Raw genomic sequence first — 12,330 nt, 5'->3', positions numbered from 1 at the left:
GAAAACTTCACTTGGGAGCACTGATATTCACTAGAAAAGGGAGAGTTATCCTTGTATTCCTAATGCTATTTGACACCATAAACTATTAATTAATTCTCACGTATCTCATAAAAGGTTATTATTACTGGAAATGGAAAACTCAAAGAGTAACATATTTAACTCACTTGTTCCAACAAGATAATATACAGTCAGCGGTAGAGACAGCGTTTAAATTTCTGTTTTCTAAAGCCTAGCTTAGAAGTATTTGCACCAAACCGCATGACTGTTTGATTTATTTCCTCTCCTAGAATGAAGTTGTAGAGGGAAGCTAATCATCTTATTTTTTCTACTAATACCAGCAAAAGGACAAAATAATGTACTATCAAATTAAACTTCTAACGATTCCTTTCAGATCAAGAGTCTTTCATTTTAGCTACTATTTTTCATATCCTATTAGTGAGGCCAAGCACCCTGATACACAGAATGAGAGATCAACCTCACCCCTCCCTGGTTGTGCTGTCAGCTGATTATCTTCCAGCATGTAGGTAGGCAGGCACAGGTCTTGTTCACCAGCAGTCTTCAGAAAGATGTGTTTCACCCTGAAGGAACTTTTATGTCAAGAATTTGAAACCCTATTAAGAAAGCCAGAATCCAAAATAATACTTGGGTCATTTACTAACCACAACACAAATACACTTGAAAAAAAAATAGCTTTTTTTCAGAAAGAATTATAAGCTACACGTCTCCTATTTATTTTTTTCAGTTTCTATTATTTTAAAAAACTATGCTCAATTAAAGAAAGACATGCATTTTTGCAACAAAACCAAATGTCAGATGAAATTCTCTGTGCCCAACTTTAAAGGCTAGCATTATAATAAATTACTCTATGGACACAGAAGCCATAGTGGTTTTACTTGAATCAAGGTAGAGCATAAAGGGAAATTTCCTAGGGTGGAGTGTGTCAAAGAAAAGCTTTTAACATGAGGGAATGCCTTTGGATATGCTTTTTATGGAGTGAGGATGGAATCACTGCTGAGAGTAGTTTTGGAACTTGGACAAACAGCACAAAGGGCCACAACAAAACTCTTTCGATGACTCATTTGGAATTGAAACATACCCTTCCTAGTGCTGTGAACATGGTTCTTTTATAATTCTAAAGCTGTGATGGATGATGTTAATATTTATATATTATGGATAATGTCTATTTTAAATTATAATTTGTCACTGCCTCTCTTCTTTCTGACAGCTTTGGAGATACTCTTACACAGCAACGTATCATATCTATGATCTTAGAAATGGGTAACACTTTATGTTTATTTATTAATACTACTTAAAACTAATATCTAGACTTTTTCATTCCAAATTCTGATTTGAGGTTAAGACTACATTATCTTGTTACTGATTTAGTTTTGTATATGCATATATGTAATCTCCATAAATAGCATGAAGATTTTGTATATACATATATATGTATATAACTCCATAAATAGAATATTTATAATTTTGTGTTCAAAAGTAGGAAAAGAAAAACTATATGTGTATATATATATAAAAGTATAAAAACATGCATGGGAATGACACACTCTTTTTAGGAGAGTGGCTCCTTCTTTGGAAGTAGACAGAAGGGATGGCGATGCAACATTATAGTTGTATTGAATACATTATCCATCAATTAATTTTAAATTAGTTTATTATTTTTAAGTGTGGCAAAATGTTAACATCTCTTAAATTTAAGTGGTAGATTATTTGTCATCTATTATATTACTTTCCTTACTTATCTGTATGTTTTAATATTTACAATTGAAAATAGAAAAAAAAAATTAAAAGAATGTGCAGAGAGGTAAAGGATTGATGGAAAGAACTCCTAGCTGAAAGAATACTTGTAAATGCCCAAAGGGAAGCGTCTTTGTGGAGAGTTCGGGTAATTCAAAGTAGGTCAGTTTAGTTGAAACTGGAGGAGGGGTGCTCTGACTGATGGAAGGTGGAGGAAGGTTGGGAAGGAGTTGAGGCCAGGAAGCATGGGCCAAATAATAATGAGGAAACCAACGAAAAGAGTTTAGATCTCATTCTGATAGCAATAGGGAATCACTGAAGGGTTTTAAATGGGAAATGACATGATCAGATTTGCAGTTTAGAAAAATCACTCTGGCTAAGTTTGGACAATAAATTGGTTTAGTTACTCATCTTAATGTGATATCCTCTTTGCTGTCATATAAAAGGGAAAAATAATTATATGGCTTGAGGAGGTATTGAAAGTTCTTCTGGTCTATTTCCCCCTTTGTTTAGCAGGAGCACAAAACATAAAAAAAAAAAAAAAAAGATCTATTTCTTTTAACTGTTCAGAAAAAGAATAACCCTGATCTCTTTAAATTATCCGATTAAGAAATAAGAACTGCTTCTTAAAGTAGAGTCTAAATCCTAATACATTCTGAGTCTGTTCTTTGTAACCACATCATCATTCAATTCAGGAAGTATTTAATGAACATCTATCATGTGTAAGGAGCCCTGGTGGCACAGTGGTCAATCATTCGGCAGCTAACCAAAAGGTTGGCAGTTCAAATCCACCAGCCGCTCCTTGGAAACCCTATGGGGCAGTTCTACTCTGTCCTATATGGTCTGCTATGAGTCAGAATCAACTCAACTGCAGCGGGTTTGTTTTGTTTTGTAAGGCATATATGGGAGGATACAAATGAGATCAAAGCCCCAACCTTACTCTCAAAATACCTTTAGATTAGTGAGGCGGGCACCTTAGTCTTTCAGTACAATTTTTTAAGGCTTTAATCATTTCCTTGTTTTTCTTTCAATCATTTTGAAATTCTCCCTGTACAACCTACGCTGAGGTTCACCAAACTGAAAAGCATTCCAAAAGATGATCAATACTAATATTTTATTCACGGGTTTTATAAGCCTTATGACCTAAAATCATGTTTAATATGTAGCTGATGTGCTGTTAATTTAATCAAGCCATTGGTTATTATTTTATTCCTCCACAGCTGTGCAGTTTGTCACATTGTTTTGTTGTCAAGTAAATACAGCACAATTTAGGAAGTGAGGGATGGCAAATATGTTGAGATTGAGGGCAAGACTGAATGCTGCTCGTTGGAAGCCTTCTATAAGCCTCTGAAGAGTCTATAAAAATCCACCACAGAGAAAATGAAGATGGCTCCGGTTTCAAACTAGGGAAGGAACACTGAGGAGATGGCAGCCATAGTCAAGCAGCTCCTCCACCTTCTGTCGTACTACAAGGGCTTAGAAAACACAGGAAATGACCACAGAGGGAACTTATCAAGTCATGAAAGACGTATGCTGAGATTTTCAGCTTGGCGCTGTCTTCATGATTGCATAGATGATTCCATGGCATAAGGAAACCTAAGGCAGTGTTGTAATGTTAAAGGAAACATAAGGACTGGCACAAGGCAGAATAGTGAAGCAGGTGAAGAATGAACATCTTCGCCTCTGGGTCATTCCTTTGCCTGTAACCTCACATCTCTTTCACGATGTTGCAGATTTCCTGGGGCCTGGGTGGGGCTCAGATACTGTTCTCTGGTGGCCATGGCCCTCATGCAGTACCAGGGTCTCTCCCAAGGGGCAGCACTCTTTCTCCAATCAAAACTGATCTGTCCTGTGCTATATTCCCCCAGTGCTCTCTAGGCCTCATGCTACATGACCTAATGTGTAAAATCATTGTAATACGTGTCACAGGTGTTCACAGGTGCCTAAACTATAAAGAAATGGGAAAGACAAAAATGTCGGGCACATGTTAGGTCCAGTTAGAGAGGGATTATTCTGAGGCAAGAGAGTCTTTCTTGAGGCTCCTCAAATTATACCTTGGAAGCATGTCTTGCTTTGCTTCCCCCACAAAGCCAGTCTTGATGAAACCATTAATACAATCTTCAAGGCGAAAAAAGTCAAAACTGAAGCACGACATCCTATGATTCTCTAACACATAAAAATCTGAACACATTCTTGCTGAAGAGCTACAAAAGCTCCACAGTACAAGTCAGGCAGTTGAGTATTTGCAGGATGACTTTAAAACATCAAAGTGAGATTTTTGGCCAATAGGATATTCGAAATTTCCCCATGGCTGGAGGACTATGCAAGCATAAGGCATACTGCCCAATATACGATCTGTTTTTCAGTTTAGCTTGAGATCAGATGTTCCTTTCCTTTTCTGATTTTAAGTCAGATCCCTGGGGAGATTGTCAAATGGCATCTTAGTTTCAAAAATTTGAAATGCATATGCATTCACAGAGCTGGGGGTTGGAAATGAGAATATGGAAGTGTACATATTAAACTTCAGTACAATTATAGAATTTCGGAGCTACAAGGCACTTTCCCGGCCATCTTAGTATGGTGTGTGCAAATTTTACAGTCTCAGGGGTTAAAGGACTTGAGTTTAATTAGGAATCTACCAGGAACTACCAATGTGACCTTAAGAAGTCGTATTATCTCTCTAGACCTCAAGTTTGTTTCTATAAAATGAGAGGATACTATCAGATAATCACTAGAGATGTTTCCACTATAAAAGAAAAAAAAAATCCCACTGCCATCAAGTCAGTTCCAAATGATAGTGACCCTATAGGACTGAGCAGAACTGCCCCATAGGGTTTCCAAAGAGAAGATGGTGAATTTGAACAGCTGACCTTTTGTTTAGTTGTCTGAGCTCTTAACCACTGTACCACCAGGGCTCATATGTTGTTAGGTGTGGTTGAGTTGGCTCCAACTCACAGGGACCCTACAGGACAGAGTAGAACTGCCCCGTAGGGTTTCCAAGGAATAGCTGTTGGATTTGAACTGCAAATATTTTGGTTAGCAGCCAAGGCCTTAACCGCTATGCCACCAGGGCTCCTATAACAGTCTATAAATCCTAATCCAGGTACCTCACTATAAAGGTCAGAAAACTGAAACCCAGAAAAGTTCAGTGACTTGTCCGGTATCATTTAAGTAACTAGCAGAAGGACAGTGACCAAAATCAATGTCTCCAGCCCCACATTCCTACAGTCTTCTCATTACGTTTGTAGAAGCAGAGGGGATGATCCTTTATTTTTAATATTTTCTCTGTTTACAGTTTTTTTTTTTATTGCATTGAACAGTAATTTTTTTCTTTTTCTTTTTTTCTAGAGAGTTTGTAAGAGGAAATGAGCTTCCTCGTCCGATTCAGTATTTATGCTGGTCACCTGTTGGGAGTAAATTAGTAAGTGTTTAAATTATAGAAATGTTTAATAATTTAAATGAAAGAAGAGCCATTTTCTTTTGGCCTTTGTTAAATTTCCCTCCCTGAAAGGAAAAAAAAAAAAAAAATGCATTCATGACTATTTTAGTGGTTAAAAATGGAAAGAGTTTTGATAAATTGAAACCCATCTGAGAATTCCGCAAAATCTCGAGCTCATGGATAGATTTCTTTAAATATCGCAGTCAAAAACTTTATCCTTATACTCAGCCAGAATGCGTTGTGCCAGAAAGCTCAGGAAAAATATGGTTTTCACAAGTTTCCCAGACTAGCTTCAGACAACATGAAATTTTGTCCAAGTGCTTATTTAAGGACTCTAAATAAAGATTAGATGTAGCTGGCTATTAATATTCAGAAATTTATTTGACTTTCTGTCAATATACATAACTATTTATTTGGTTAATAAAACAACTAATATAATAGCAGAGTTTATTTTTTATTTGTATAGACCCTAAAAATTGATTTTATTGTGGATTGGGTTTTTTCTTTTGCCTATTAAAATGATATTTGTGAATCTTTTTGCATCTGGATGATCACTCTTTGTGAAGGTATTTGGTGAGTAATTAACACAAATATACAACCTTCATTCTGTTGATCATGGAATTGCTTATTAATGAGCTCACCACCACTTCCAGGCATATGTCTATCAAAACAATATCTACTTGATACAAAAACCAGGAGACCCACCTTTTCAAATAACATATAATGGAAAAGAAAATAAAATATTTAATGGAATTCCAGACTGGGTTTATGAAGGTAAGCTATATTCTTTTCCTACTACTGCTATTTTAGGTTTTCATTTAAAAATAATTTCATACATTTAGCAGGATTCAACTAGGTGGTATCTTATTTAGATGAGTGCTATCATTTCTGAAAGCCGTGCTCAGGTTATGAACAAGATCTGCATATTCAAAAAAACATAATCTTGCTATCAGAGGACTGTAGAATTTATTTTCATAAACACTATAAATAACGTGGTAGTAATAATTTATATTCCAAGAAGCATATGGTCCTTAGGTCTTGTATTAGTACATTTTCTCAGTTTTTTTTTAATGAGAAATAAATATTTTCTCCAAAACTAATCATTTGTTTTATGTGTGTATTATTTTTGTGGAAAAAGCTTCTTAGTTTTTGATACTCTCATGAATTCTCTCCCCATTCCAGGGCATGTATTTATAATTAAAATATTAATAATAAAATAGATACTGAAAGAAAAATGTAAAAATAATAATTCATACTATCTAGAGCTTAACTGGATTTTAAAAGGCCTTTTAGTCCTCACTTCCATATTAAAAAATACAGCTAAGTTAAAGTTGGTGATTTTTAACCTTGGTTAAAAATAATAATTCCCAGAAGAGAAATTCAAATTTCAATGTTTATGTTATTCTGTAGAATAAATTGGTTTTGCTACTTCAGGTGAATATTAAAAAAAAAAAGCTACCCTCAAAGGACAAGTTAATTATTGCTGTGATGTTTATTATTTATCTTAATAATTACATTTCTCATTAGGGTCACTTCCTAATAGAGCAATTGATGTTCGATGTGGGAATAAGTTTAAACTATTCTTTTTGACCCAAATTATTTATTTTTTAAATAAAGTAGAGCACATGCCACACTCACATTTAAATAAATTATTCTAGTCAATAAAGTGATATCTCAAAGTGTTGATGATAATTTAAAAATAAAATATAATTGTAACTAATATGCTAGTATTATTTTTCAGAGGAAATGCTCGCTACAAAATATGCTCTCTGGTGGTCTCCTAATGGAAAATTTTTAGCATATGCAGAATTTAATGATACAGATATACCAGTTATTGCCTATTCCTATTATGGAGATGAACAGTACCCCAGAACAATAAATATTCCATATCCAAAGGTATGTTGAATACTTTTAGCAGATGCTTTTATTTCCCTAGTGTCAAAATGAGCAACCATTACGATGAATAGAGGTGGGATCAATAAATTTGGAGAGCTTCTTATCCTTGTTCATTGTAAGGCAAACATTGTACTGTGCTCTATTATTTATATGGACATCTGTTGCTTTGGACATCTGGTTGTACTGGATGAAGTAGTCTTTGCAAAATCCATTGCATAATCTTTGAAGAACATATGGTCTAGATCATGAAGGAAAAACAAGCTTAACTTAATTTTAATTTTTTTTCATATTTCGTGCTCCAAATTCAGGGTAAAGTTCTGTTTTGCAATTCCCTCTTGAATTCTCATGTAAATGTGAACTAGAATGGGAAACAAAAATGTTGAGCTTGATCTTCCTGTCAGGTAGCAGACAGGAGTTACAGTCTTTTCTGGACATACAAGGCAGGTAAACTCTGTGACTCTTGGTGTCTTCCTTCAGGGGAATTAGACATAGTGTGAGCCCAAAGTTCCTTGCATATCTAACATTCTAGAGTTCTTAGTATACATACTTTTCAATCAGCCATATGTCTGGAGAGAGGAGACTTGTGTGTGCAGTAGGAGAATGGCCAGGTCACGGTGGAGAAGCATCGTAGTATCATTTCTTAGAAAAGAAATTTGAAAGAGGAGTATCAAAGTGTAAATTCTCCTCTTGCACAAGGAGATGTTAGAATGTGGTTCTTTGTCCTTTAGTCTCTATTGTTTTTACTTGTCAAAGGGAACACTGCCCATGGATGGATCCAGTGAGTCCCTATATATGACAACAATAGGATGGATGTGAGAATACATGAGAGATACATGAGAGAATTCTGAAGCAAGCCAAAGTGGCCATAGCTAGAAAAGTAGAAATTACTCATAGTCTAATATTTCTGTTGAGGTTATTTGTGTTTCAATGGTAGAATTCTCACCTTCCATGTGGGAGACCTGGATTTGGTTCCTGACCGATGCAACTCATGCGTAGTCAGTGGAGCCTTATGTGTTGCTATGATGCTGAGGAGGTTTCAGCGGAGCTTCCAGACTATAGACCAACTAGGAAGAAAGATCTGGTGCTCTACTTCTGAAAATCAGCCAATAGGAACCTTATAGGTCACAATGGTCCTATCTGCAACTGATCATGAGGATGGGACAGGACCGGGCAGTGTTTTATTCCATTGTGCATGGGGTCACCATGAGTCAGGGGCCAACTCGATGGCAGCTAACAAGAATATATATGTTAAAAGTCATTTAAGAAAAGGCAATGGATATGAGACGAGTGTTTAGATAAGTCGTGTCTCAAGGGCTGTGTAGAAAGTCTGAAAGAAGGAGGTGTTTGAAAGTGAGAGGTGTGATACTTGGGACCCAAGATATAAAAGAACTTGAATCTTTGGGAGGGTCTGTGTGAATAGGAAAAGATGAGGAAACTCAGATCTGAAGAGTGACTGACACTGATAGGGAAGTTCGGGCCCAAATTTTGCTTGTTTCTTTGGAGACTAAATTTGCTGAGAGAAACATCTGGCATTGTAGGACCACTCCAAAGAACCACAGAAGGCCCAGCTAACCCTGGGTATGAAAAAGGGAGGTCTTAAGAGAGACTGGACAATTCTTTAGATGAATGCAAACAACAGTGAGTCATTTAAGACTATGTACCTAAACTTTGTGGATTTAAATTTTATTACATGTATAAGATTCTCTTCTTCTGTAGTAGAAGATAAACTGTCTGGACATGACTTATACTGTCATGTAAATTTCAGGAAACAAGAAAACTGTAAATCCCATGGACACCTTATTTGGAGGTGAAATTTCTGTAATCTTTTGGGGATGGTAGCAGTAGTAATGTAACCAGCTAGGAGATTGAGTGTTTGCAGATTGTCCTCAACCAAATGATGGGACAAAAGCAAAAACTATCTTTCATCTATTCCTCTTTCCACTCTCTTTCCAAAGCAAATCCCCCTCTGCACTCCCATTAGCACACTGTGAAAGGATTATTATTATAATTATCCTAATAATAATAATGGGACAGATCTTCCTTGGAAATCAGAAAAGAGCAGTAACCATCACAGAACTATATTTTTATATCCAAAATATTTTTCCCTATAAATCAAAGCTCTCTCATTAAACATTTAAAATGTATGTTTTCACTCTGGTTGATGTAATATTTGCAATTGCCCTGCAAGTGAAATTAAAGTGAAGTTCCTAGTCATGCTATGGATAGACTGTTTTCAAAAGTAACATGGTCGACATTACTAGCTTATAAAAATATGCATAAATTCCTAAAAAGGAGCCCTGGTGGCACAACAGTTAAGAGCTTGGCTGCTAACTGAAAGGTGGGCAGTTCCAACCCACCAGTGGTTCCACAGGAGAAAGACCTGGTGATCTGCTCCAGTAGAGATTACAGCCTACGAAACCCTATGCGGCAGTTCTACTCTGTCTTATAGAGTGGCTCTGAGTTGGAATCGACTCTGTGGCACACAACAACATCAAATTCCTAAAGCATCTTTACAATGTTGGTGGTAATTGGAATTTCATGAGTTTATATATTTCCATTTTCTTGGCAGGCTGGGGCAAAGAATCCTGTCGTTCGGATATTTATTATTGATACCACGTACCCTGGACATGTAGGTCCCAGAGAAGTGCCAGTTCCAGCAATGATAGCCTCAAGGTAAATTAGTCTCAGATTCCTCCCGCCTCCCACCACAGTGAATTTAATACGCTTTGAAATTTCTTAATCAGAGTTTACAGTGCTTTTCTAGTGAGTTTGTAACGTGCATGCTATAAGTAAAAAATAAAATAATCATGTAAATTTAAATACATACAACTTGGAAAATCACAAATAAGTTTCTTAAAATGGTGGTTAGAAATTACCCTTTTCACACATATAAAGGTGAGCTCAATGATCAGTCTAAATGATACTTTCCTCAGACATGCAAATGTAAACTTGGGAGTGGCAGGAAGATAGTAAAATTTGTACTTGTCCTCGGCCTGACTTCTTTCAAGTCTGGCCTGTTTTCTCTCAAACCCAGGGTTGTGGATCTATGCTTATCACATGTGCACAATAAACAAGAGAAGGTAATCCAATCCTCTCCAAATATTAGCATTTTTCACAGGGTGCAGTCTATTCTCAATTATCTGGCTATAGAATTATCTGTTTTGGGATTAACTATAGACAGACAGGGACCTGAAACATTCTCACTTCCCCAGCATCGTGCCCTATTTAGGCCTTGTCTGATGAGTCCTTGTTACAGCAAATTTCCAGCCCCGACACCACTCCTCTGTGGCTATTCTGGTTGACGTGGATAAAGGGGAGGGATTCCCTAAGCTCTGCCTGTGGGCCTACTTAGCACTTCCCAGTCCCTAGCAGTCCAAAGAGTTCCTGGGTGGTGCAAGCAGTTTATGAGCTTGGCTGCTAATGCAAAGGTTGAGGCACCTCGGAAGAAAGACCTGGAGATCTACTTCCAAACCACTGAAAACCCTATGAACACAATTCTACTCTGACACTCATAGATTCACTATGGATCAGAGTTGACTCCACGGCAACTGGTTTTAGCAGCCCAAAGCTTGTCTTCTCTTCTCCTGCCTTATGAAGGAGAGTTAGCCAGGGCTGAAGATTGATCATTAAATAGGCAAAAGAACTCCATCCTAGGTCCCTGGTAGGCCTTATCAAGGTGAATTGACTCTTGGATAATCAAATTTTAAAAAATTGTCTGTTATTCCCCACGACAATCTAGTTGATGAAAATGACTAAATACAACATTTAGAAAAAGAGTGTCACTCTCCTTAGGAGACAAATGTGGAATGGTGGAAAGAATATGAAAGAAAGAGTCAAGAGTCTTGTTTGAGCATCTGTAAAGTAAAAAAAAAAAAAAAAAAATTCTGACTCATAGCAACCCTATAAGGCAGAGTAGAACTGCCCCATAGGGTTTTCAAGGAGCAGCTGGTGGATTCGAACCCCTAACCTTTTTGGTTAGCAGCCAATTACTTAACCACTGCACCACCAGACTCCTGCACCATGATAACATTTTCTGAGTACTCACTTTGTAGCAGACATAGTTCTTACCCACTTAGCTTATCACCTTAGCTAAACTTTATAGCAATGCTTGAAATTGGTAATAGTGTTAGTTCCATTTGATATAGAAAGATGTATAGATTGATTAAGTAACTGGCCCTAGGTAAATAACTAGTCGTAGATAAAGTCAGGGTTTGGCTCTGAAACCCCTTCAAGCTCTGTGGGTTCTTTTCACTGGTATCCAAAACTCTGTGATTCATTTGCATTGGTGTTCTCTATATACAAGTTCATCGTTTGAGCCAAGCAATAATTGCTGCCATTCACTGACACCTAGTACGTGCCAAGCACTATCTGAGTTATTTCTTATATGTCATCTCTAATTATGACACTAACCCCAATTTGAACACCTGCCCATGGTCACAGCTAAAACTTAGCTTCAAACACAAACCTGCCTGGAGAGAAAGTTTGTCTTTCCGCCATACTGGGCTATCTCTCAACTAATTAAAAAGTGAAAAATTGAATTTACCTACACAAAATAGCCAATTTAATGCTTTTTTTCTGTGCAGACTGACTAGTAGCTTTGGCCTTATGTCTTAAGTTCTTTTCTAAGACATAACATTCCAAAGTGGGGAGAAAACTCAAGTATGAAACAATTTCATTAGATAAATGAACTCTTATAGGTTTTTTTTTTTTAATTCAGCAGATATATTTATTTATTTATTTTAATTATACTTTAGATGAAGGTTTACAGAACAAATAGTTTCTCATTAAACAGTTGGTACACATATTGTTTTATGACAATGGTTAACAACCCCATGACATGTCAACACTGTCCCTTCTCAACCTTGGGTTCCCTATGACCAGCTTTCCTGTCCCCTCCTGCCTTCTACTCCTTGTCCCTGGACTGTTGTGCCCCATTAGTCTTTTTTTGTTTTAGGGGGCTTTCTAATCTTTGGCTGAATGGTGAACCTTGGGAGTGACTTCATTACTGAGCTAAAAGGGTGTTGGCAGGCCATACTCTCGGGGTTTCTCCAGTCTCTGTCAGGCCAGTAAGTCTGGTCTTTGTGAGTTAGAATTTTGTTCTACATTTTTCTCCAGCTCTGCCCGGGACCCTCTGTTGTGATCCCTGTCAGAGCAGTCAGTGGTGGTAGCCAGGCACCATCTAGTTGTACTGGACTCAATCTGGTGGAGGCCATGGTAGTTGTGGTCCATTAGTTCTTTGGACT

At 37.0% G+C, this 12,330-nt stretch overlaps 1 protein-coding gene across 2 annotated transcripts in view; it reads left to right on the top strand.

Annotated features, from left to right (window-relative positions):
• FAP (fibroblast activation protein alpha) overlaps positions 1-12,330 on the top strand; it is a 94,548-nt gene that overhangs the window by 30,946 nt on the left and 51,272 nt on the right. For both annotated transcript variants that reach the window (XM_004375428.3, XM_004375427.3), the window contains 5 exons: positions 1,226-1,278; positions 5,101-5,173; positions 5,845-5,965; positions 6,933-7,087; positions 9,657-9,760. In XM_004375428.3, the coding sequence (XP_004375485.1) occupies positions 1,226-1,278; positions 5,101-5,173; positions 5,845-5,965; positions 6,933-7,087; positions 9,657-9,760 (506 nt within the window). The remainder of the gene's footprint in view (positions 1-1,225; positions 1,279-5,100; positions 5,174-5,844; positions 5,966-6,932; positions 7,088-9,656; positions 9,761-12,330) is intronic.

The sequence above is a fragment of the Trichechus manatus genome, unplaced genomic scaffold (assembly GCF_000243295.1).
Source record: "Trichechus manatus latirostris isolate Lorelei unplaced genomic scaffold, TriManLat1.0 scaffold00036, whole genome shotgun sequence".
In the NCBI taxonomy this organism is placed as follows: domain Eukaryota; kingdom Metazoa; phylum Chordata; class Mammalia; order Sirenia; family Trichechidae; genus Trichechus; species Trichechus manatus.
This window is presented reverse-complemented; position numbering and strand designations above follow the sequence as displayed.